This window comes from Dothidotthia symphoricarpi (assembly GCF_010015815.1).
Source record: "Dothidotthia symphoricarpi CBS 119687 unplaced genomic scaffold P153scaffold_4, whole genome shotgun sequence".
NCBI lineage: Eukaryota > Fungi > Ascomycota > Dothideomycetes > Pleosporales > Dothidotthiaceae > Dothidotthia > Dothidotthia symphoricarpi.
The window spans coordinates 472,533-494,835 of NW_022985011.1; the positions used below are offsets into that span (position 1 = coordinate 472,533).

Consider the following 22,303-nt stretch of genomic DNA (forward strand, 5'->3'; position numbering starts at 1 on the left):
CAGCATAGAGCGTAGATATGGGTCGACAGCAACGTGACAAACCCCCCCAGGGATCACCACAATACCACGACCACCACCCGCATGCCGCATCCGCTCTCTCTCCACAAGTCGCGGGCTGATCCCGCTCACGCACCGCCAAACCACGCCATCGTACGATACCGAAAAGACCCCTTGCCCCCCTCCTCCCCCTTCTCCAACGCATGCTCGCCCGCTCGCTCCTTCTACCTAATCCGAACGCGCGGTCACCCCGTAACTTCCTTCGCACGCACGCAAGCAACCGAGCCGAGCGATCGACAGCAGATCAGATCAGCAACGCGACATCTCACGCGCGCGAGCCCGAGCCCGAGCGACAATGTCTCGGTAGGTAGCGTGGCGCACACGATTGTGCTCTGCCGATCCCCTCCCAAATACGAAGCACAAGGTTCGAAAAAAGCAATAACGGCATGTCTACAGCGGTGGGGAACATCAGAAAGTTAGCTTGTTGTAGATCTTGGAAATGACACAGGGAGCAGCGGGATGCGGCGGATATAGTGCCACTTTCATTGACAGAGTTTGACACGTTGTGCAAGACCATGCATGGGAAACGTGGGCTTTTGAATCGTTGCTTTTTTCCGTCTTTTGGGCCCGGGTAAGGGGGTATGAATACAAACGTGCGTGCGTACATACATACAAACATACACGAGTTGGCTACATACAATATGGGCAACCATGGCCCAGTAAGTCCCAGAATAGTTAGAAAACATTCAGATATGCTACGTCGACATGTGTTTAATGAATAACATACTTCTACTGCTGAAGTAAAGATCATCAGGTAGGTGCCTCGGCCAAGAACAAAATCATGCATATTGCCTAGGATACATGTGCAACCATTCTCTTTCTGGAAACTTTGAACTCGAAAATACCTCTCGAACACCTTGACAATAGTGCAATCCGTCCCATGGTGAGCCGCTAAGCTATTTTGAAATAATGAAAAAATTCGAGAAGCATGCGAGAGATGAGAGGCGTATCGACGAGCGCTTCGTAATAGGTTCATATACTGAAGATCGGCCATGAAAACAAAGATGAAAAAATTGAGTGCCGTAGCGCTGGGAACAACCAGTTAGTAAGGGGCTCATGTCGACGCGAGGACGGTTGAACTGAGTAGGCAGGCATGGTGCGAGCTCATTTCTGCCTCGAAAAGCAACCATCCCTTCGACATTGCCGATTTCCACCATCTCCTTAAATGACAAAGAAAAATGGCCGCGCAAGAAAACATGAGCAGGTGCAACGGCGGCAAAGATGTATTAGCGCCACCAATCGATTTTGAGGTCGAGGTTGTGTGCGACAACACCGGTGAAGGGTGACATGTTCGAAGTGGTACTGTACAAGGGAAACAGATAAAGCGCCATCGCGAATTAATGATGCAGCAATCCTGTCGTTCAACGATGTGGATGTTCGAAGGATCGGACTCCACCATACTCAACGCCTTGCATTGCCGTAGACGCAGGAGCACCCCAATGAGGGGGAGGATGTGATTGTTGTTGCTGTGATTGTGCGTGTTGTTGTTGCTGTAGGGGAGGGAGCACGTTGCTAGCAGATCCAGGTGTGCTGGCATGTTGTTGTGCAAGCACGCCCGTCATGCTTCCATACACATGCGAATTGCCAGGATCAGAACGACGGAGAGCGGTCCAAACAGACGCCAACTCGTTACGCAACCGTTCGTTCTCCTCCTGAGCCCGTCGACAGTATTCAGCTTCTGGCCGTAGCCGAGTAATTTCAGCACGGGCAAGGTCGTGTGATCTGCTAAGATTTTTGATGTAATCAATGGCTGATAAGTTGTCAGCACTACGAAAAACTTGAAAGAAAAGGAGAACGTACACTGTGTGAGGATCTCCCATTTGCTGGATTTACTTCCAGGTGAGTTTGGCAGAATGTTATTCAGGTCATCAAACAAATTCTTCATCTCGCTTCTCCGCTTTCTCTCGGCCATTTTGTGGCTAACGCGAAGCTCCGGAGTACGACTGTAGTTCCCTCCAGGAGAAGTGGCGTCTGCGAGAGCGGCATTTTGTAAACTCGTGATGCTGCGAGGCTGCATTGAGTGATGATGTGTTGTAGGTATGTCTAGACATAGTCAGCACACTGACCAATGAGGTAGAAACAGGAGCGCGTGCCATCTAATCGTTTTTGACTAGGATGAGTTGAGTCTATAGTGAAGATGCTGCTGTTGATGGATGCAGCAAAACTATTCTGGCGTGATGGGACAGTTGACTGTTCCACGCTTGACTCACCACTACTCGATGCCCTCCTATCCTCGGGTTCGAATTCAGCTGGGAACGCCCAGGGAAAACCTTTCGTTGGAGCAGCAGCCATTGGATCTGGCATACCCGATACGCTTCGGGGATTTGGGTTGATGATGGGGGCTCTTCGAGGGGGAGGGACCGCACGTGACCCATTTCGGCCCATAGGCGATAACGGAGAGGCGATGCTGAGGCGTGGATCAGGGTTCGTGATTCCTCGCTGCTGTTGGAGATTGGAGACGAGCGAGGATCGAGACGCATTTTGGCTATCATACGGCGAACACGGGCTGATGGCAAGGTGGTTCATTCCTACATTCATACGACTGTCCACACTGCTACGTCGAGAGTCGAAATGTGAGCCCACGTCCAAGCTGTGCCTATGGTCAAACCCTGGATTGAGCGGGGGAAGAGCGGTTTGCTGATTTCGTGTTAGAACGCCTCAGGCGATACGAAAGAAAGCCATACCTGATGCAAACCGGATGAATATCTGGACGAAGACGGCGTGTCAACAACTGAGCTACGCGAGGGCGAGTCTTCGGTGTTGAGGATCGTCTGTAGCTGCAGGCCCATGGTGCTGTTGGAGACTGTAGATGAGTCTGAGGGAGGCGTTAAAATGATTGTACTCTCATTGGCATAGAAGGGACATTTGACATGGGACTCACGCTTGCTGGGGCCTTGAGAAATGGACCAATTACCAGAGTCGCGAGCTTCCCGAGCTTCTGATTGTGGCCTGTGACGAACTGGGCTCTGCTCAGTCGAAGGTAGGTTACTGGTCAGGGAGGCAATGGAAGGTAGAGCCTGGCTGTGTGAGGCGCTGACAGGCAGTGGTTGCCGTTGGCAAGAGGCCTGATCCATAATGGTAGATGGTGAGGAGCGACTTTGCCTGCAAGAGTAGAAATCAAAGGCTGGAGGCAGGCGACGCAAGGCTGGTCAGCGAAGGTAGTTGACCAATGAGACGACGGAAAGCTGTGGCTGACAACGTGCTCTAGGTTGGCCAATGTGCGCAGCAACCGAACGCAAGACAGGGAGTGAGGAATAGAAGAGAATGAATGAAGACCAGGACCGGGGTCGAAGAATGGCAGCGGCGTGGAGGAGAAAAAGGTTGAGGAGCGTTGCAGGTGGAAGATGTGCAGGTGTCGAGAGCGCACGGGTGTTTGGTTGCTCCTCCCCAAAGGGAACTCAGGTCGCAAGGCGGGGCAGAAGGCCGAACCAAATCTCCAGTGCCAAGGACGGGAAGGTGCACTTGTCGACGCGCGTAGAATTTCGACAGGTACGGTGTCGAAGTCGAGGTACTTTCTATCGCACGCGCGCCGGACGATGACGATGTCGAGTGCTCTTCTTTGAGCGGACGGCAACAACACTAGCCCACGCAGCACACACGCCCACTGCGAACCTACCGTACCGTACGAGGTCGCAGCCGAGCTAGACGTGGCTGCAGTGCGCTCCTCGGGACAATGGCAAAGCTAGTCCTGGTGGTACCAAACTTCAGATGGCGGGATCTGAGCCTGACGCGACAGACAGCGTGCCGCAAGGCGCGTGCAACTCTTGGGCGGGCGAGTCGACGGGCTGCCGCTGGAGTAGAATCGGCGTGATCGAAAAATGGTCGAGCAACTGCTGGAAGACGTCTAGATGTCGTACGCAACGATGGGGGTCGAGTTGGGCTTCTCTCGGAGATTGGAGGCGGCAAAAGGAAGTCGGAATAGGCTCAACAGACGTCGAATTCCTTTACGAGTGGAGAGTGAGATCTTCCCGGCGCTGCAGAAAGAAAACACAGCAGGCACTTCTCCACGCGCGACGAGAACATACGATGTCCTAGAGGGGAGGGTGATGATAGGATACAGGACAGCAGGAGAGACCCTGTTGCAGCCAGCTGGATAAGGACAGACGTGCCTTGCATGGGCAGCTCCCAAGAGCGGAAAGAAAGCGCAATTGGCTTTACGGCGAAACGACAAAGCGGCAGGCGACCGGCCTGGACGTGCGTGCAACTCTCCCAGGATGGATTCGCGGCGGAGAAAGGCTAAAAGTCATGGACTTGATCCACAGGAGCAAGGGAGCGACCAACGGACAGGGATATTGGTGCCCCAGCCTCGAGCCGGCCGCACGTGGGAAATCGTTCAATCGAGACCTCGTGTATCTCACCAAGCGGCTTAGCGGCGGCTAGCGGCATTTGATACGGCCTCCCTGATCTCGCGTGAACTGGCGCGCTGCTAGGCTGGGCAGAAAACGAGGGGCGGTTGACTCGATACAGGTGAAAGAGCATGCGTGCGTGGCACAACGCCCGAGACGGGTGACGGATCGAAAAGGCACGAGCGAACATCAGAGGAGACTCTCTGGACTGCTTTCATTTCGATGAGCCTTAACTCATCACAATCGAGTCTGGAAATTGCTTAACCCCCACAAGAGTAAACTGGGGCTGCTTACGTGCGTATATGAGCCGGGCTTCCATCCGTCGCAAAACACGCTGCCACGAGGTCCAGTTCTCTCCGCCTCTTACAACCAACCGGGAGGGGCGCCGAGCAAAAGCAAAAATCGGCGATTGGCCGATCCCTCATGGCTGTCGACATCACCGCCACGCACGAGCAACATGATTCGAAAAGAGAAAAACAATATGGTGTCTCTTGAAATCAGCCGGGCGTGCACGCCGGCTACCAACCAGATGATCGATAGTACACCAGGTAGTCAACCAGAGTTCTACTGTTTCGGTAACTCAGGCCGAAAGATTCCCATTGTCAATGTCGACTTGGGTAGTGAATACCCCACGTTACTTACAGTCAACCCTGGATGGGTTTCACATGCTTTCCACGCTACCGTCTGCCCATGACAACGAAGCGCGATGGATTTTCTTCAACCACACCAAAATGCTGCGATGTACGTTGGAAGCTGCTCATAAGGCCCCCTGGACCTGACGTCACATGTCCCAATCAAATCCGCTCATTCCGTACCTACCGTATTGTGCTAGCTGACTCATAGGCTCTGCACCACATGTACCCCACCGGCAACTGGTCTGGAATGCGCGGTTCGGGAACACAAGCGCGTTCCCACGACTGTGCCATGGTTGCACGCGTCTTCGACTGTCCTTTGTTCCCTTTGTATGTCGTGGGGCATCTTGGCTGATTTTGCTGAAGGGTTACATTGAGTAGGCTGTTGCGATTTTGCGGGAGCCGTCCAGCAACAGGTCCGTCCTCGAGCCTGTGAATGCACGTTCTCAGAAGTCTACACTCGGACCGTGTTTAATTTCATGAAGCTGCACAGCACCGGCATAAGTTACCGTTTATACTGACAGCCAAATATGCTTATTAAGAGTGTTGTCGATGATATTCAGCAAGGGGGAAACTGCAAGGAGGTGGTTGAGGTGTGACAAGGCAAGACCTGGATTCCCATCGATTTCACCTCATATGGTTCCGGGGCTCTGTTCATGAATAGGACGGCCGAAGACTGATGTCCGTTGACATCTCGTAATCTATCCACGCACTTGACAATAGATCGTTGTTGCTACCAGCAAATCGATGCCCAGCCGATCCAACTAGGATGGTCGATCCACACATAGTATGAGACAGGAAGGGAGATGGACTCTCCGATCACACAAACACACAAACGGATGGTTGAAACTCTCAGGTACAACATTGGCATTGATGGCCGTTCTCGCATAAGACCTAGGCATTTGTATTGAATACTCTACCGGCAATCATCTACCGCATAGCATCTGGAACTTACGTCCGTTGGTTCCGCTCAGAGACGGCATTAACCCTTCTGCCGTATCAATATTACCATCGCCTCATCACTTGCTATACTCGACCTAGAAAGTGTAACTACATGCAAACCCAACAACCAGGTACTCGAGAGCAACGGCTTTGTGTTAGTGCAAATGCATGTCTTGTACTTGAGTACTCAGCTGAGCAACACAGGCGGCTGCACCATCTCCGGGACTCGCGATGGATACCAGAGACGATACTCTCCAGACGAAATGTCCCAAAACTTGCATACATCCACTGTTTTTGCGAACATAACAGCGGCTATTTTTTGCTCGAAAATCATCTAGCGTCGACCTGCAGATCTCAGATCCTCGAAGCAGAACACAACATGAGCAGACAATACAAGATCCAATATTCTCGGTACACACAGGATGCCGTGCCTGCTACCCTTGCAGCTATTGCATGATAAGATTCTTGGAGGGCAAGGGTGTTACCGGTGCACTACCTTGGTGGCAAAGGAATCCATTGAACAGTAGAGGACTTTCCAGAGTCAAGCATATGGATCCCCCATTGTACTATCCTCCCCTCGTATCTGGATGAAAGCCACCAACTGACCTGCAGAATCTCACCCACCTTTTGTGTCGCAACCAGATGACACGTTGTCAAGACACCATCTTAACCTGAGATGCACAGCCTTTAAGACCTATGCTGTGCACCAATGCGTCAATCTGCCAGCAGTCGGTAGCCGTTCATAGGTGGAACTGTTGGGGCTTGGGCGTGTCACAGGTACACTACTGATCCGGGCAGCTCGTTACGCTCAACGTTGGTCGACAGGGGACACGAACCGTCGGCAGTTCGGACCTCCACTTCCCCTCTGATGGGTTGACAGGGACCTAGGAAAGTAGATCTTATTGTATTTTTTACAAGCATGACTAGGCTCTTCGGTCTTCCATCCATGCAAGAGGAACACCCGCGAAAATGTTCCTGCCTCGGCTCCGCCAACTTTCTGTCAACCGGGTTGACCCTGAGAACCATACACGGAGGGCATAATGAGAGTAGTGCAACGCTGCCCCTGAGGGTCGTGGTACGAATATGGATATGTTCCGTAAAAGCAATCTATACGAGGATGGGAAACGCTGCAGGATTACCATAGTATGAGGGGTTGTACCAAGCTCAAGATTGCAGCGATCCCCACGGCATTGCCGCCATCGAACGATTCTTGATCAAGGCTGGTCCAGTACCATTTATGCTGGTCGGCTCAGCGCCGAACGGAATGCATTCGAAGAAACCTCGTCTTTCGAACTACTTTAGTGCAATATGTCCAGGCACGTTCGGATCAATATCATAGTTCCCGTCCATGTGGATCCGTTGCTGCATGCGTAGCGTATGTTGGTGCAGTTTCTCTACCATGGTTATTGCCGTTGTCGAGTCGCGAGATCGCAGCTGCGTGGACGCTCGTGATGCAACATGAACAAAGACATCGCAAATTTGCAACGCTTCAATCGGCCCGTCATTCCTGCTCAGCACGAGCGTAAGCGTTAGGTAATCGCATCACGTGCTGTCGCGCTCGTGCTTGAGCTTGGCCAGCTAGAGCATCATAGGTGGGCGGGGTAAAGTGCGGAGTGTTTAGCACACGAAACAACGCGTCGCGACGGGGAGGTAAGATGGACGTCACTGCATTTGGGGCAGCTATCGTTGACACCAAGTCCCAAGAGAACGGACGTGGAGTCGTGTCGAAGTCTACCTTTTCCTTCCTCGAGCTGCCTCGCGAGCTGCGAGACCAGGTTCGTGTCCCAACGGACTTGTCCCGTTTCTTCTAATGACCACATAGATTTACGACTATGTCTTCCACATGCAAGACAACCGCGGCGAACGCGCTCTTCGCATCGAGCGCCGCAATCTCAAATACTTTACACCCAGCGCCGCCGCCATCCTCCTCGTCCTGCACCACGAATACTTCCTACTCAGCCGGCAGGTTGCGCGGGAAGCCCTCGAAGTGCTCTTCAAAAACCACACAGTATTTCTCAGCTGCGGACCCTTTGTGCTCAAATCGCTCTTGGAAAGGATCGAAGAGCAGAATGGACCAGGCAGGCAGTGGCTGAGGTGGATAAAAAAGGTAGAGCTAGACTGGGTAACATTCCCGAACCTGAGATGCTATCCCCCAGACAGAGAAGAAGGGCGAGACGAATGGTGGTGGGAGCATGACGGGGAGGGAGTCGACGTCGACTACGTGCGCGGCGCTCAATACAACGGCCACTACGACGAACACGACTACGAAGGCGGGCACTACGACGACAACTTCTACGATCCAATCGACGCCTCTCTTTACCCTTCATTCCGCCAGCCCATCGCCCCACAAACTACCGACGCAAACGACATCTTCGGCTTCGCAAACCACTACCCCTTCTCCGACCCCTCGCGCGAACCCACCCACGATTCCTCAACACAGGAAGACATCTCCACGAAACTCGACCTCCTCGTGTCCATGGAAGTCACACCCCTCTTCACATACCTTTCCTCGTCCGCGTTCAGCCTCACCAGCATCACCGTGCCCTTATACTTCATCTCGAGGGAATCGCACCGCAACCGCAGCATCACACGGCCGGGGTACGCTCTCCCGCTCAAAATCCGCTACTGGGTGCAAGTATGCGTGCATGCCTTGCTCATGCTTACTTCAACATCCTCGCTGCAAGAAGTCCACGTCAAATACCTGCCCTGGGATATATGGGCGAGCATGGATCCTGCTGATAACCTTCGTCGCATCACGGAGAAGGGCGTGTGGTTCGATGAGATGGCAGACGGTCAAGACGATGAGAGGGAGGGCGAGGGCGAGGCGTTTCGCGCTGTGTGGGCGGGTCTCGCGGAGAAGGGACAGGATAGATTGGGGTTGTGTGCGGACGTGAAGTTTATTTCCTGGGATGGCAATGTGGACTCGTATAGGATTGGAGATGAAGTCGAAGTCGTGTTTACGAAGAACGCGGAGTGAGAGCGGGAACTGTATTAGACGGCTCATGCCAGGCAGTGGACACGAATTCGTCAGATCTTGTACACAATGCTTAAAGGTAGGATAAGTAGAAGAGCAAGAAATCATGAAAACATACAACATAATCTCGGCATTCAAACAGCTGTAAACTATTACGACTACATGATCCTTTTCTTTGCGGATATCAAACGCCAAACACCCTCCCTGTATGCAGCATCCCAGATCAACCTCAAACACGGCCCACTTTTCTTTACTTCCTGCTCGACTTGTGCTTCTTCTTCTTCCCGCCCTCTTTCAGCTTCTCCGCCTCCTTGTAAGCCTCGTCGACAGCCTCGCCAACCTTGCGCTTCTTCTCGCCCGTCTTGACGCTAACGGTCATGCTGTTCGGCCCACCCTGCTTCGCCGCTTTGCTGATCTGGCGCTCGGCGTCCTCCCAGTCGGCGGCACCGGTTCCGATTTCGTACCTGCGATGACGCGTTAGATGGGGTTTTGCAGTGTTTGGGGGGTGGAGTGGAGATACATACCTGTGAAGAGGCAGGGCATCGACAAGGGCCCTAGCCCTCTCGCGCTCCTCTCTCATCGCCTCGTCGCCGCCTTCTCGCAGCTCCTCATCGAGGTCTTTCTCGAGGGGCTGGAAGCGTTGTTGTGTACTGGTCTTGACGTCGCCGCCGTCGAGGTCGGGCTCTTCTACTTCCATTGCCTCGGGCATTGTCTGCTCGACGGCGCCTTCGACGATGCTGCGGAACGACGTTGCGGCCTTGCGGATGATCTTGACGAACATGGCCATCAGCTGGCTGGAGTTGAGGCCGAGCTCCCGTTCTACTTCCGAGAACTCTTTTCGCTGGAGACCAACGGCGAGGAGTAGTGCGGTTTGAACACCGCTCATTTTGACTTGGCCCTTGAGACGGCCGGTGAAGTAGAGGTGCGCGATGGGAGGGAGCATGTCGAGGATGACGTGGTAGTCGAGCATGTTGTTCGCGTAGGAATCAAGACGCTTGAGATCGAAGGGGCTGAACAGAGCGTCGAGTTCTGCCTTGCTGATAGTCTTTGGTGCAAGATCAGCGTCTAGCTTCGAGCCTGCTGATGCGGACTCTTCAATCGACAGAGAGGTGACTGCGGGGAATGTTCGGAACTGGTAGGAGAGTAGGGAGAGGAAGCGCTTCTGGAAATCCTTGGTAAATGCCGCAACCCAGCTGCCGTCTGATGAGGTGGTTTCCAGCGAACGGAGCATGATGCATGTGTGTTCGCCGGTAAGATCGTTGGGAGTTTGACGAAGGTAGACTGGAACAAAGGACGCGCGTTTCCAGAACTTGTGGAGTTGTGGGGTGAGGCCATAGGACACGCCGACGTAATCGAGCTGTGGAGCCTTGAGTTCGGGTAGTCGAGCGAAGAGCGGCGGCATCTCGTTCGCCTCTCTGACCTTTACGTTGTCTTGTAGAAGGGTAGAGTCTTCTAGATCTTCGTTTGTTACCCTCCTCATTTCCTCGACTTCACGGGGCTCAGTCTCTGACAAACTGGCAAGCTTTCCATCGTAGAAGTCGACAAGCAGTTCAAGCGCTCGAGATCCGTAGCCCATCTTGACGTAGTCGGGATTTGTTGCTATCCGTACAACACGTGCACCCGAAAGACTTGCAAAGTTCTCGTCCTGGAACTGCTGCGAGACGATCCAGGGTATCAGATCACCGCCAGCGCGTTGTCCACGACTCAGGCTGCTCATGACGCTTTCTTTGCTAATCTGACCTTCAAGCGCAACCTGGATAACGCAAAGGGGTTCAGGGAGCTTGTTTTCCTCGGCGGGCGCAGTGAGAACGAAGAGCTGGTGGGCGGGTGCATCAGACATGAGCTGAAGATCGTTGGGTGTGTTCTTGTAGTGACTAGCAACGTATAGAGCCATCATTTTCTGCAGGAACTTCTCGGCTGCCGGGTTGTAGGAGAAGAGGGTATCGCGGTTGACGTGGAGAAGCTGGCATTCTGACGGGTGCGGGCATCCTTGTGTGTTCAGCTTCGATTTGGGGAGCGTAGCGTCGAGACACAGCAAGTCGTTCAGCCATCGCTCAACGGAGTCGCCTTGAGCGTATCGAATGGGTTCTGAGAGCGTGATTTCGCGAAGCGAGCGGCCAGCCATGGTGGGCTCTGTGCCGTCTTTTGCCTCTTTGCCTGTGGAGCGATCCATCACCTGAGTCGTGCCGTTGGTCGATCTTCCTCGCGACTGCTCACGGAGCTGCTGTATGAGCTTCAGGGAGAGCGATCGTCCAGTTCCTTCGTAGCCGTTGATGGTCGAAGCCATAAAGACCAGATATGGTCCCATCAGCTTCCGTACCAGGGGTAGAGGAATAGCCGCGGCCTCATCGATGACCAGCAACTCTGCTTGACCTAGCTGATGCGCGTCTTGCGGTTGGATGTACTGGATAACCTGTCGATGCTGTCGGTGTATGTTGATTCGGACGATTGCCTTGTTGAACTCTGCGTGGGACGACTGCATGATCTCGTAGTCCTGGCGATCCATGTAGCCTAGCGCGTCGAATCCTTTGAGGACGAAATCGAAGAGGGTCTTCAAGTTCTCGGGACTTGGGGATGTGATGTAGATGTTGCTATAGCCGTGCGCGACTGCTGCCGCGACTGCTACACCCAAAGCTGCTGATTTTCCTCGACCTCGAGCAGCCGTCAGAGTCACTGTGCTTTGTAGTGTCTTTTCCACGATCGCGTCGACGAACGTCAGCAGAGCTTTCGCCTGATCCACCGTCTTCGCGAGCTTGATGAGATCGCCCACGGGAGGCGAGTCTGCCAGGGATTCCTTGATTTCTCCCAACTCTTTCGCCTTTGGTGTCTTGCCTTCCATCTCTGGATCCGGTGGTGGTAGTTGCTTGACATGCTTTCCACCAGAGATGGGAAGCACGTTCAGCTCGTCGTCGACAACCAAGCAGCTGTCGCATTTCCCAAGCGACAGCAGGAACCTCTCGTTGAAGCGCGCCACAACATCGCTGTGCGCCTCGGTCCGGTACCTCGAGTGGATATCCATAGACATTGTGTACAGCTGCTTCAAGCTGCTCATGCCCTTCAGCAGCAATATCACCAATCCTCCACCCTCCACCGTCTCGATCGTCCGCGCAAGCAGGTTCGGCGTCAGCGCCTCAAAGTCCTGCAAGATGCACATGCCGTATGTGTTTCCGAGAATCTTCTCCGTCTCCTTGTAGTAGACATAACGGATGTTTTGCGACGAGACGAATAGTTCGAAGGGATCTTCGGTGTCGACGTCGCGGATTCCTCGCTTGATCTCGTTCTTGATCTTCTTCTCGCGCTTCTTGCGATGACTAGACTGAGCGTAAGTTTCTACCCCAGCTCAAAACCAAGTGTCCTGCGCACCTCGAGAATCCCAGCAGCTTGTTCTTGTATGCCCAGAGCACCGATTTGTTCAGCTTGACGTCCACATTCAACAGAATGTGGTACAGGTTGACTATGACATCTTTTTGACGATCGCCAACAACTACGAAGAAGCTTCGCTTTTTTTCCTGCGAGGTGTGAGCTTGCTTCGTTGCCTCTACAGCTCGAGCGCATGCGTACCTGTGCGCCATTTCGGATCAATGCCGGTATGCGAGAGTCACTGGATTCGTGTGAGCATCCACAATTGCTTTGGTCCTTCTTAGTCCACATACATAGCTTTCTTCGGCATCTTGACAGCTCCGCAGGCTTCCCCGCCGCCTCTCTAGTAAATGACTTGAACGCGGTGGCGCAGATGATTCTTTCTGAGGAGCTTGATCGCAAAGGTTTTCTGCTACGTATACACTAAGCTGACCTTGAAACCCCCGGAGTCGATGGAATATGCGCTTTTGGTAACCAAAGTTCGACTTCGAGATCGACTTCGAAATTTCGCGGCAGAATCGGACCTTGGCAGCTAGAAACGCCGACACTAGAGCCACCGCCTTTGGTTCTGTACTTACCATCACAGTGCCCGAGTAGTAAAACACATCTTATCATTGTAGAAGAGGATCCTCGTAAGGCTTCTTCAGGCACGTGTGGACCGACAGTAGGTTGAATAGGTGTATTGTCGTGTTGTGTGATACTCTACTAAACTCCCCATAGTGTTGTGTATCACATGATGTTGATCACGTGTACTTTCTCACGTGATCATCTCCGATGGGTCTTTAGGATACTTCCCATGTTACGCCACCACATTCCAAGTGTTTGTGAGCGTGGCTACGAGAACACCCAGAAACTAAACGCTATATCCCTACTCCGCCTTCAACGCCTTCCTCGACTCAGAGTACTTCTCCAACCCCACATGTTCATTGATCCAATCCAGCACAACCTCATGCCACATAAGGCTGTTCGCTGGTTTAAGTACCCAATGGTTCTCGTCGTTGAACGTGAGGAACTGACTCGGTACACCCCTCGCCTGCAGTGTATGGAACGCCGCCAACCCCTCACTAATCGTCAGCCTATAGTCCAACTCATTGTGAATAATGAGATGCGGCGTCGCCCAGTTCTCAGTAAACTTCGACGGATCCCACTTCGCCCACGCCTCGGGGTTCTTCCACAGCGGGCCCTTCAGGTCGTGGAACGGGAAGTAGAGTTCCTCAGAGGCCAGCTGGCCACTCATTGAGAAGACGCCATCGTGGGTGACCAGCGCTTTGAACTCGCGGCCTAGAGGGTGGCCTTGGATCCAGTTCATCATGTACCCTCCGTATGACGCACCGAGGGCAACAGATCGGTCGATGTCGACGTAGCTTAGGTTCTTCTTGATATAGTCGAAGCCCAGCACGAGGTCTTCGTAGGGTAGACCACCCCATTGGCCTTGGATGGCGTCTGTGAAGTCTTGGCCGTAGCTGGTGCTGCCTGTTGGGTTGGGGCAGATGACGACGTAGCCTTGCTCGGCGAATACGGCTGGGTTCCAGCGCGTACTCCAGCTGTCTTCCCATGCACCTTGTGGGCCTAGACTCATTAGCTATAGTTCCTCTTTATAGCAATTTATGCAAAAGATTTCAGACTTACCACCATGAATCACGTATGCAAGTGGATAGGTCTTGTCAGAAGAGAAGTTGCTTGGTTTCATGACCCAAGCATGCACCGAGGTATCGGGTGCTGCGCCAGGCCAGTGAATCTCACCAACCTGTCGACGGGAAAGACCGAACATCGATCCGTGGCGAGTATTTGAGGAAACAGACTTGGTCGTCAGACTAGTCGGGTTGACATCAAACGGACTGTCGTCTACGGGGAGGGAGTAGACATCCGTGTGGTCAGATCGAGCGCTGATTGGAACAATCGAGTACAGACTGTTCTCAATCAAGCTGGTGGACGTCAGGAAGATATCCCCACTCTTGAGCACTTGAGCAGCCGTGATTGACCCGTTGCCTTCCACGACTACCGATGGCAACTTGGATTCGGGGTTCTTGGGACTGGGAGGCCCGGCATGAAAGAGGCTCATGCGGCCGTGATCTTCTGCTGTGAAGTAGAGATGCCAGTCGTCTGGGCTCCAGGAGATGGACTGCGGGCTCCTGTCCCATTTCCCTTTACCGTCATCTGAAGCGAAGACATTAGTCGGCTTTGATGGATCGCGGAAGTCGTGAATAATAAACACTTGGTTCTTGTCTGATTCGTAGCCGTCCGTCTTCATGGACAAAAAGGCAATCATCTTGCCAGAGTTTGACCAGACTGGACTAGTGCTGGCGCCTTCGAAGCCATCGTTCGACACCTTTTTGATTTCTGGAGGGCTTTCCGTGTGCACGCTGTCCCAGAACTTGTCGGAAGCTGAGATGTAGATGTTTGTCTTCGTGTGGAAAGCAGGGCTGAGATCGGGGTCTTTCGCCGTAAACACGAGGCCGTTTGCAGAGATGTCGAAGTGGTCTTTGCCGCCGAAAGGATCAATTGGACTTTCGAGTTTTGAACCCTTGAGCGCGTTCTTCAGCTTGGAGAGTTGAAATTTGTCGTCCTTCTTGCACAGCTTGGCTAGCCAGATAGCGTTGCGGTTCTCAGTCACATAGTGATCCCAGTGCCTGACAAATACAGCGTCGTAGAGCCTGCCTGATGTAATAGGCTTCTCCGCCTTCTCAGGATTGAAAAGAGATCCGTCTGGCTTCGCTTTGCCAGAAACAGCAAAGGCAAACTCTCCATCGTCAATAGCATGAACCTTGAGGTCGCCCACTGGGCCTTCGATAGTACCAGCTGTGTATTTACTATACCGGTGTTAGCAAGAATTCGTCAAATTGCGAGCAGACTGCACTACCTGTTCTCAAAGCTATCCGCCTTCCCCACCACCACATCCGTTGATCCCCCATCACCCGACTTCAGCAACAGCACAGTCTCATCGTCAAGCCAGGTCGGCTCACTCGCAGACTTGTCATCCGTAACCAGACTGGTCTGCTGACTCGCTACATCCAGGATGCGAATTTCAGACTTCTTGGTATGATCTGCGAAGCTGTACGTCGATACGCTGTACAGCACTTTGGAAGCATCCGAGTTTGGAACACCTTCAGACCGGCGAGGCGCGCTGAGAAGCACCTCTGGCGTAAACTTGGCAGCCCTGATGGTCATGTTGAGTAGGGGAGCAGGAGGATGTGGAGAGCGCGCCTACATCTTGTCAGATTTATTCTCTATGTTTGAATCCAAGGTGTTGGAGTAATGGCGAGCAAAGACAGCGGGCGTAGACTGCAGATGCACATGACGTGGTCTCGCAGCCATGCCGTGCCCCGGAACAGGACAGGGTATACAACAATGCTGCGACAAACTCGGAAGCGTGCGTCTCGCCAATTGAACAGGAATCCTTCCAATTGTCAAAGTGGACGCAACTCTGGACAGAAACAGAGGCATGCGTGTTGGAAACAGAGAAACAGGTCGAGCGTGAAGCCTACAGAGACGAGAACGGCCATGGTGCTTGATCACGTTCATTTGACCGGACAGAAGCCGGAACTTACTAGTAATGTCAATCAACTTGAGATACTACAAATCGCTCAAACGAACGGATGTATGTCTTGAGAGAAGGTGGAGGTTGGACAAGAGCACCGTGATGTTGAAGCTCAGAGGCGGTGACTAGACAAATGATGTGGTTGGTCCACGCACGACGCCGCAGCTGATTCGACATGCATGACCGCCCTTGATGTTGACTGGCCTCCAACTTGCAGATTACCCCGCATTCCAGGACCACTCGAGCACACAAACAGAGACGATCAGTCGACATAACAAATCAGTATATATACACCAAAAATCGCCATTCTCGGAAAAATCAGTCCACAGCGGTTCCAAGAGCCGTCTAATTCCTGTGGCGCAGTGGTTAGTTCCCCTGCTTACAATATTCCACCGGCGAACAATTGCTGACCTCATCTCCAGGTAGCGCGCCGTTCTTATAAGATTCGTCAGACTCTTATGACTCATCTGGGTTATGCGGATGCCGTGGGTTCGATCCCCACCAGGAATATGCACCTTTTTTTGCCCTCTTTTTGCTGCTTATCAAGTGATTGATTTTGGGAAAGTTGTGAGAAGCTGTATTGGGAGGAAGAATGCTTAACTACGACGAATGGGTAAGTTATGTTTTGCATTTCCTGCCCAAACTCTGCTACTAGGAATCACGCACCTTTTTGCCAGATCAAAAAGACGTTCTCGGGCGCTATGGCGGCGCGTCGTTAGATCAACAAGCTCACAAGCTATGTATTGTATGTCCTGCTTAAACATAGTGATGAGTTACAACAATCTATGCAATTCTAAAAAGTACAAGTGTATGCGTGAAGCAACATCTATCTAGACATAACGCATCTTCTTTGCCCTTTTTGCCTTTCCGCCAGAGTAAAAACTCTTTGGGAGGTTCATGGTCGGGAAGGAGTAGTATCGAGCAGGACAAATACGAAAGTTATTTTGCACGCCCTGCTCAAACGCTGTCATAAGTTGCAACACGACGAGCAATTACAAAAGTAAGAGTGTATTTGCGAACCACCATCTACCTAGCCCTCCCCCTCTTCACGGCCGCGCCCCCGGTCCCCAGTAGTACTTCCTCAGCGCGCTCTCCTCATCCCTTACACTCCTCCCAATCATATTCCCCAAAATCTCCACCTGGCGCTCATACTCCCACGTCGGCGTATCCGCGCCCCTCATGCCAATAAACCGGGCAAACATGCGCATCTTGATCTTCAACCGCTCCAAATCCGCGAGTCTGCAGTTCTCGGGCAGAGCGGGGTCAGTGGACAGGAAGGGCCGGTCCCAGTCCATGGTCTGCGGGTACTGGTGCGTCAGCTCCGAGAGCTCGGCCTGCGAGTAGAAGCGCGCGAGGCGGTCGAGTTGTGGCTCTGTGAGCAGGAAGAGGTGCAGCATTGAGGGGGGGAAGTCGGGCGCGGGCTGGCCGGAGAGGACGTGCACTATGGGCGCGATGGCGAGGCGCATTTGGGAGACTTTGAGGGCGAGGGCGGGGTTGCGTTGGGAGAGGGGTCTGCGTGGTGTTCTTGGGCGTTTGTTTGGTTTGCTTATGCCTGCTGTGAGGCTCATGCGGTGGGTGGGCATGGGTTCGGTTTGGTTGGGCGTGCTTTCCTTTCTTCTTGCGTGGGCTGTTGCTGTGCGACGGTGGATGGGTTTGCTGCGGGAGGATTTGATAGGAGGCGGAGGGTGCAGCAAAGCGCAGGGGCAGGGGCTGCTTGTGATATATAAGCGGTGCACAAACGGACAAAGAGGGTGTCAGAAGAGAAGAGGTGTTGTTGGTGCTTTGCTCTTTGTTATGCGCCCAAGACATGCTGTTGTGTTCTGAGCTGGTGTGAAGGGCAGATCTTTGTTGCGCGCCTGGAAGAGTATTCTGCACAATGTGCTGCTTCCATGATCTGGCGGCCAAAGGTCATCGGCTGCTTGGAGATTGTGATGGGGTGCTGGATGTGACGCCGCAGTGCGTTGGTCCGTCTTTCACAATCTGAAAGCAATGTGTTTCGGGCGTGCTTAACCAAAGCTCAGTGGGAGTTTTCGTTGTCCAGCGGATCGTGAACTGTAAGATATCCACGTCGCTAGCAGGGACGAGACATAGCTCTTATGCACCGAGAATCTTCTCCAGTGAGACATCGTTCTCAGCACCGCCGACAGGTTCGACATTGGCCCAGAATTTGCTCAAGTGTCTCGCACCACTGTGAAGGCGTTAGTGGTTTCTTCAAAAGTCGACAAGGGAATCTCACCTGTCGCACAGCAATGTGACAATGCGATGTCCAGGGCCGAGAGTCTTCGCGAGCTTCGTAGCAGCAACGCCTTTTTGAGTCAGATCTGTCACTAGGAGTAGAGTGAGTAACTCACAATTTACTGCGCTTGAACTGCCAACGAATATCCCATCATGTTCTACCAACCAACGCGCCATAGCAATCGCCTGGTCATCATTCACTCTGATTGCATCGTCAATGAGCTCTCTTCCAATGTCGAAGTTGTGAGTAACCCGGTTGATGCCGATACCTTCAATAATCGTATCGACCTGATGTCGTCGACGCGTCCCTTCTTTCTCTTTGGGGTCGAACATCACCCCGTACTTGACGCGATTGTACAAGCCACTACCTGGGGGATCCGCAAGGACGACCTGGAGATTGGGCAGTTTCGACTTGAGGAAGAGGGCTACTCCAGAGATGGTCCCTCCAGTACCAGCACCGCTCACAAATGCATCCAGAGAACCGCCCGTTTGCTCGTAGATCTCAGGGCCAGTACCAGTGAAATGCGCACGCCAATTCGCTTCCGTTTCGAACTGATCTGCAAAGAGTCCTCGTCCTGGCTTGTCAGAGTTCGCAGTGTGTTCGGCAGCTCTGGTCCGCGCAAGATTGACAAACTGGTTTTGATCCACGATGGGTGCTGGCCGCACTCTTTCTACTTCTGCGCCGAGCTTCAGGAGGAGGTCTGACTTTTCGATTGCCATGTCGTTTGGCATGCAGCTGCAGTTCATTAGTGGCTGATTGCACTTGTCATGCGAACAGCTTACATGTGTGCTTTGTAGCCTCTTGCTCTGCATATGGCTGCCAGTGATATGCCTGTACTCCCTACCGTTCCTTCATAGACGGTATCACCAGAGTGTGGAATAAGGAGACCCTTCTCTTCGGCCTGTAACTCTTAGCAACGTGAGTCGGGCGAGCTGGTGTGAAAGAGTGTACCATTTGGATGATGCCCAGAGCAACACGATCTTTTGGGCTGTTGCCGGCTCCATTGAGGAACTGATCAACGTTAGATCGTGGGATACATATTTTGAGAGAGTCCTGACCTCCGCCTTTACGAGAATCTCACATCCCGTGTACTCTGACAATGACTTTATTTTGATGAGGGGAGTGTCGCCGATGCATCCTTCAATGCCGTCTTTGATACTGCCAGCTCCTTTTTCGAGCAAACTTTCAATCTCCACCAAACTCTTCTTGAGAGTGTCTAGATCGTTGATTTTCGAGAGTTTGGACAGAAGATTGTGCTGCTGTTTTAGTTGTCGTTCCGAGGTGGCATTTTCAATTTCTTGTTGAGATGCCGAAGAACGTTGATTGTGTGCAGCAGTGAGCGCTACGCCCAGGAGAAATGCTCCTATTATGTAGTATCTGGACTGATCCAACATCACTGGGAGTCGGAGTGCAAGCAAGACGGCGGAGCAGAGACGAGAGTGGGTTGACCAGATGGAGCTTGGACAAGTCGATTGGCTTGGCAGGAATGATCCCCACGTCCATGTGCGCAACAAGCTGCTCTCACTGTCGCGGCTGTTCCTGAGCACTTGCACTCGCACAGGCGTCAATGGATTCGCCCCTCGTCGCGCAACTCTTTCGCCAGCTCTTCTCGCACCGAGCCTCGCAATGTCTTGCCCGCGGAGCTCGACCTGCCCTCGCGGCTGCCCGCGCTCCGCAAACCCAACGTCGGGGGAAGACGACACGGATGCCTGCCGGGGAGACAACAAGGGAGAGCAGGTGGACGCCCCGAAAGAACGCATTCCCACATGAGAGGACGGAGGAGTTCGACAAGTACCCCATGGTCACGTCGGACATGCTGCGGACGCGGAAGCAGAGGCCGCGCAGAGTGAAGATGCTGATGCGGGACTTTATCGAGGACAGCCTCTACAACCCAAGCTATGGCTACTTCTCCAAGCAAGTCGTCATCTTCTCCCCCGGCGACCCTTTCAACTTCAACGAAATGTCCTCGGAGCACGAGTTCTTCCAGCAGCTGCGGCACCGCTACACCGAGTTCGAGGATGCGCTCGACTACCAGGAACCCAATGAGCTGCGCCAGCTCTGGCACACGCCCACCGAGCTCTTCTCGCCCTACTACGGAGAAGCTATTGCGCGGTACCTTGTGGAGGACTATAAATACAACTTCTACCCGTACCACGATCTCAACATCTACGAGATGGGCGCTGGAAACGGAACGATGATGCTGAATATTCTGGACTACATAAGAGATGTGCATCCAGACGTATATGTGTACACGAAATTCAAGATCATCGAAATTTCCAGTCAGCTAGCGAACCTGCAGCAACAAGGACTAGGCCACTCAGCATATGCAAGAGGACACTCAGACAAGGTAGAGATTGTCAACCAATCCATCTTCGACTGGAACACCTACGTCTCCTCACCCTGCTACTTCCTCGCCCTAGAAGTCTTCGACAACTTCGCGCACGACGCGTTGAAATACGACGTCGAGACCGGCGCCCCATACCAGTCCCACGTCGTCGTCGATCCCCGCGGCGAGCTATTCGAGTACTACTCCCGCACACTCGACCCCGTCGCAACCCAGTTCCTCAACACCCGCCACGCAGCTTGTCCTTCCTACCCGCACCCCCTCCAGGGATCGCGCATGATGCAAAACCTGCGCAGTCTGGTCCCGTTCAGGGGGAATCTGAGCACGCCGGAATACATACCCACGCGCCTGATGCAGTTCTTCAACATCCTGTACTCGAAGTTTCCAAACCACAAACTGATCAGCAGCGACTTTAACAAGTTGGGCGACGCGGTCGAGGGGCTTAATGCGCCTGTTGTGCAGACACGGTATAAGAGGGAGATGATTCCTGTTTCTACGCCGCTTGTAAGTTTGGCAATACACCGTATGTGTGATTGTGTCTGGGCTGTTGCTGATTCTATAACAGGTCCACCAGGGATATTTTGACATCCTCTTCCCCACCGATTTTGACGTCGTCGAGCCCATGTATACGGCCATCACGGGCCGGTTTGCGCGCACATACTCGCACGAGGATTTTATGGCCGGCAGGGCGGATCTCGAGGAGACGAGTGCGAAGAACGGGGACAATCCGCTGTTGAGTTGGTATAAGAATGCGAGTGTGATGATTACGGTGTAGATGGATCCAATGAACTTATTGGAAAGTATATATGAATAAACCTTCGTACAACGTAACCACTATGTTTGATGAGAAAAAGTTCTATACATGTCGATGATGGGGACATGGGATATCTGTTATGAAAGAAACACGTCCAATGCCATGCTGAACTCCAAGCTTTCCGTAGTGACTACTCTTACACGTCGCTTTTGACCCATTTCAACCCTCGACCACAGCAAACACATCTCACCTCCTAAACAACCCACTAATCATCCCCCCAGCCAGATTCCGCGCCAGCCCAGACCCATACATAGCATTCGACGCAAACCCACTCGCCTGGCTAAACTTATCACACCTCGAGAACGCCAGGGTATTCGTAACCGTCAACACCAACGCGATAACTGCATCACATTAGCCCCTCATCCCCACACACGACACACGCCCAAAAAACTCACCAACAAGCGTCAACCAAATAAACTCCAGCGACACCAGCGCAACAACAGCCAGCACAACCCACAGCACAGGCTGCGCATACAGCGCGAGCCAGAAAAACCGCTTATCCGTCGCATTGACCTCGCGCACGTCCGGGTCGGCGCTCTCAAACACCCAGCGCCCGTCGCCCGTCGTGTTGTCGACTTCGTTCCACCAGCGCAGCCCGACGAGGCGCCGGCCCGCGATGTTCTTCAGGTAGTAGAAGTCCATGGCGAGCAGCAGGATGGTGACGATGAAGATTAGGACGAAGTTGGAGGAGAGGAGTTGCAGGCCGAGGAGGTAGACTAGGAGGGATGCTATGAGGGGGGTTGGTATGTCTGTGTGGAAGGATATATGGGTGTAGATGGGGACGTACAGATGCGGAAGAACAGGAACGTGAGCAGCGTGATAGGATGCGCGCTCAGGCGCCAGCTCAACGAGCCGGGCGCGGGGGTCTGCTGGGCCGTCTCCATTTATGGTGTTGGTGGTGTGGGTTGGCGACGTCGTGGTCGGGGGGGAGCTTCGAGCTCGAACTACACTACGGTTGACGGTGAGCTTCACGTGTCATGTTCATGGCTGAAACGCGTCGCAGGTCGGCGGGTCGGCGTTTTCCCCGCGTGTGGGAAACGGCACCCGCGTCATCGCTTCG

General features: G+C 53.1%; 10 protein-coding genes across 10 annotated transcripts; 3 read left to right on the forward strand and 7 right to left on the reverse strand.

Annotated features, from left to right (window-relative positions):
* Nucleotides 1–1,234: 1,234 nt before the first annotated feature.
* On the reverse strand, nt 1,235–3,226 carry P153DRAFT_168994 (uncharacterized protein). The gene is made up of 5 exons (XM_033662298.1): nt 2,939–3,226; nt 2,742–2,872; nt 2,151–2,694; nt 1,858–2,100; nt 1,235–1,807 (listed from the first exon to the last, which is right to left on the reverse strand). Exons 1-5 carry the CDS (start codon nt 3,129–3,131, stop codon nt 1,419–1,421), a joined length of 1,500 nt encoding a protein of 499 aa, XP_033527028.1. The 5' UTR covers nt 3,132–3,226; the 3' UTR covers nt 1,235–1,418.
* On the forward strand, nt 3,227–3,681 carry P153DRAFT_168993 (uncharacterized protein). The gene has a single exon (XM_033662297.1). The coding sequence runs from the start codon at nt 3,322–3,324 to the stop codon at nt 3,595–3,597; it is 276 nt and encodes a 91-aa protein (XP_033527029.1). The 5' UTR covers nt 3,227–3,321; the 3' UTR covers nt 3,598–3,681.
* Nucleotides 3,682–4,192: 511 nt separating this feature from the next.
* On the reverse strand, nt 4,193–4,625 carry P153DRAFT_168991 (uncharacterized protein). Its single transcript, XM_033662296.1, has one exon. It carries the CDS (start codon nt 4,591–4,593, stop codon nt 4,294–4,296), a length of 300 nt encoding a protein of 99 aa, XP_033527030.1. The 5' UTR covers nt 4,594–4,625; the 3' UTR covers nt 4,193–4,293.
* A 2,955-nt stretch (nt 4,626–7,580) lies between these two features.
* On the forward strand, nt 7,581–9,072 carry P153DRAFT_333089 (uncharacterized protein). The gene is made up of 2 exons (XM_033665550.1): nt 7,581–7,752; nt 7,800–9,072. The coding sequence occupies exons 1-2, from the start codon at nt 7,633–7,635 to the stop codon at nt 8,952–8,954; spliced, it is 1,275 nt and encodes a 424-aa protein (XP_033527031.1). The 5' UTR covers nt 7,581–7,632; the 3' UTR covers nt 8,955–9,072.
* On the reverse strand, nt 9,063–12,770 carry P153DRAFT_309159 (DUF699-domain-containing protein). The gene is made up of 5 exons (XM_033664733.1): nt 12,605–12,770; nt 12,513–12,552; nt 12,315–12,460; nt 9,476–12,262; nt 9,063–9,415 (listed from the first exon to the last, which is right to left on the reverse strand). The coding sequence occupies exons 1-5, from the start codon at nt 12,619–12,621 to the stop codon at nt 9,202–9,204; spliced, it is 3,204 nt and encodes a 1,067-aa protein (XP_033527032.1). The 5' UTR covers nt 12,622–12,770; the 3' UTR covers nt 9,063–9,201.
* A 409-nt stretch (nt 12,771–13,179) lies between these two features.
* On the reverse strand, nt 13,180–15,479 carry P153DRAFT_284310 (dipeptidyl-peptidase-like protein V precursor; the record flags this gene model as incomplete). The annotated part of the gene is made up of 3 exons (XM_033663320.1): nt 13,180–13,880; nt 13,941–15,121; nt 15,172–15,479. The coding sequence occupies 3 exons, from the start codon at nt 15,477–15,479 to the stop codon at nt 13,180–13,182; spliced, it is 2,190 nt and encodes a 729-aa protein (XP_033527033.1).
* A 1,416-nt stretch (nt 15,480–16,895) lies between these two features.
* Nucleotides 16,896–17,417, reverse strand: P153DRAFT_283013 (uncharacterized protein; the record flags this gene model as incomplete). Its single annotated transcript, XM_033663238.1, has 1 exon — nt 16,896–17,417. The coding sequence occupies one exon, from the start codon at nt 17,415–17,417 to the stop codon at nt 16,896–16,898; it is 522 nt and encodes a 173-aa protein (XP_033527034.1).
* A 526-nt stretch (nt 17,418–17,943) lies between these two features.
* On the reverse strand, nt 17,944–19,479 carry P153DRAFT_373365 (PALP-domain-containing protein; the record flags this gene model as incomplete). Its single annotated transcript, XM_033669456.1, has 6 exons — nt 17,944–18,037; nt 18,086–18,155; nt 18,201–18,820; nt 18,868–18,986; nt 19,037–19,096; nt 19,144–19,479. The coding sequence occupies 6 exons, from the start codon at nt 19,477–19,479 to the stop codon at nt 17,944–17,946; spliced, it is 1,299 nt and encodes a 432-aa protein (XP_033527035.1).
* Nucleotides 19,480–19,615: 136 nt separating this feature from the next.
* On the forward strand, nt 19,616–21,456 carry P153DRAFT_309170 (DUF185-domain-containing protein). The gene is made up of 2 exons (XM_033664735.1): nt 19,616–20,933; nt 20,995–21,456. The coding sequence occupies exons 1-2, from the start codon at nt 19,653–19,655 to the stop codon at nt 21,202–21,204; spliced, it is 1,491 nt and encodes a 496-aa protein (XP_033527036.1). The 5' UTR covers nt 19,616–19,652; the 3' UTR covers nt 21,205–21,456.
* Nucleotides 21,217–22,149, reverse strand: P153DRAFT_333105 (golgi apparatus membrane protein-like protein tvp23). Its single transcript, XM_033665551.1, has 3 exons — nt 22,031–22,149; nt 21,639–21,971; nt 21,217–21,584 (listed from the first exon to the last, which is right to left on the reverse strand). Exons 1-3 carry the CDS (start codon nt 22,125–22,127, stop codon nt 21,430–21,432), a joined length of 585 nt encoding a protein of 194 aa, XP_033527037.1. The 5' UTR covers nt 22,128–22,149; the 3' UTR covers nt 21,217–21,429.
* Between the last annotated feature and the right edge of the window lie 154 nt (nt 22,150–22,303).

Bases quoted from the DNA above. Each gene is read 5' to 3' on its own strand.
- P153DRAFT_168994 (XM_033662298.1), bottom strand. From the start codon at position 3,131: ATGGATCAGGCCTCTTGCCAACGGCAACCACTGCCTGTCAGCGCCTCA. The intron at 2,695-2,741 runs GTATGGCTTTCT...ACACGAAATCAG, and splicing joins ATTCATCCGGTTTGCATCAG to CAAACCGCTCTTCCCCCGCT. The intron at 2,101-2,150 runs GCACGCGCTCCT...GACTATGTCTAG, and splicing joins TAGTCAAAAACGATTAGATG to ACATACCTACAACACATCAT.
- P153DRAFT_168993 (XM_033662297.1), top strand. From the start codon at position 3,322: ATGAATGAAGACCAGGACCGGGGTCGAAGAATGGCAGCGGCGTGGAGG.
- P153DRAFT_168991 (XM_033662296.1), bottom strand. From the start codon at position 4,593: ATGTTCGCTCGTGCCTTTTCGATCCGTCACCCGTCTCGGGCGTTGTGC.
- P153DRAFT_333089 (XM_033665550.1), top strand. From the start codon at position 7,633: ATGGACGTCACTGCATTTGGGGCAGCTATCGTTGACACCAAGTCCCAA. The intron at 7,753-7,799 runs GTTCGTGTCCCA...ATGACCACATAG, and splicing joins CTCGCGAGCTGCGAGACCAG to ATTTACGACTATGTCTTCCA.
- P153DRAFT_309159 (XM_033664733.1), bottom strand. The intron at 12,461-12,512 runs GTACGCATGCGC...CACACCTCGCAG, and splicing joins TGATCCGAAATGGCGCACAG to GAAAAAAAGCGAAGCTTCTT. The intron at 9,416-9,475 runs GTATGTATCTCC...GCGTCATCGCAG, and splicing joins GATGCCCTGCCTCTTCACAG to GTACGAAATCGGAACCGGTG.
- P153DRAFT_309170 (XM_033664735.1), top strand. From the start codon at position 19,653: ATGGATTCGCCCCTCGTCGCGCAACTCTTTCGCCAGCTCTTCTCGCAC. The intron at 20,934-20,994 runs GTAAGTTTGGCA...ATTCTATAACAG, and splicing joins TTCCTGTTTCTACGCCGCTT to GTCCACCAGGGATATTTTGA.
- P153DRAFT_333105 (XM_033665551.1), bottom strand. From the start codon at position 22,127: ATGGAGACGGCCCAGCAGACCCCCGCGCCCGGCTCGTTGAGCTGGCGC. The intron at 21,972-22,030 runs GTACGTCCCCAT...CCCCCCTCATAG, and splicing joins GTTCCTGTTCTTCCGCATCT to CATCCCTCCTAGTCTACCTC. The intron at 21,585-21,638 runs GTGAGTTTTTTG...AATGTGATGCAG, and splicing joins TATTTGGTTGACGCTTGTTG to TTATCGCGTTGGTGTTGACG.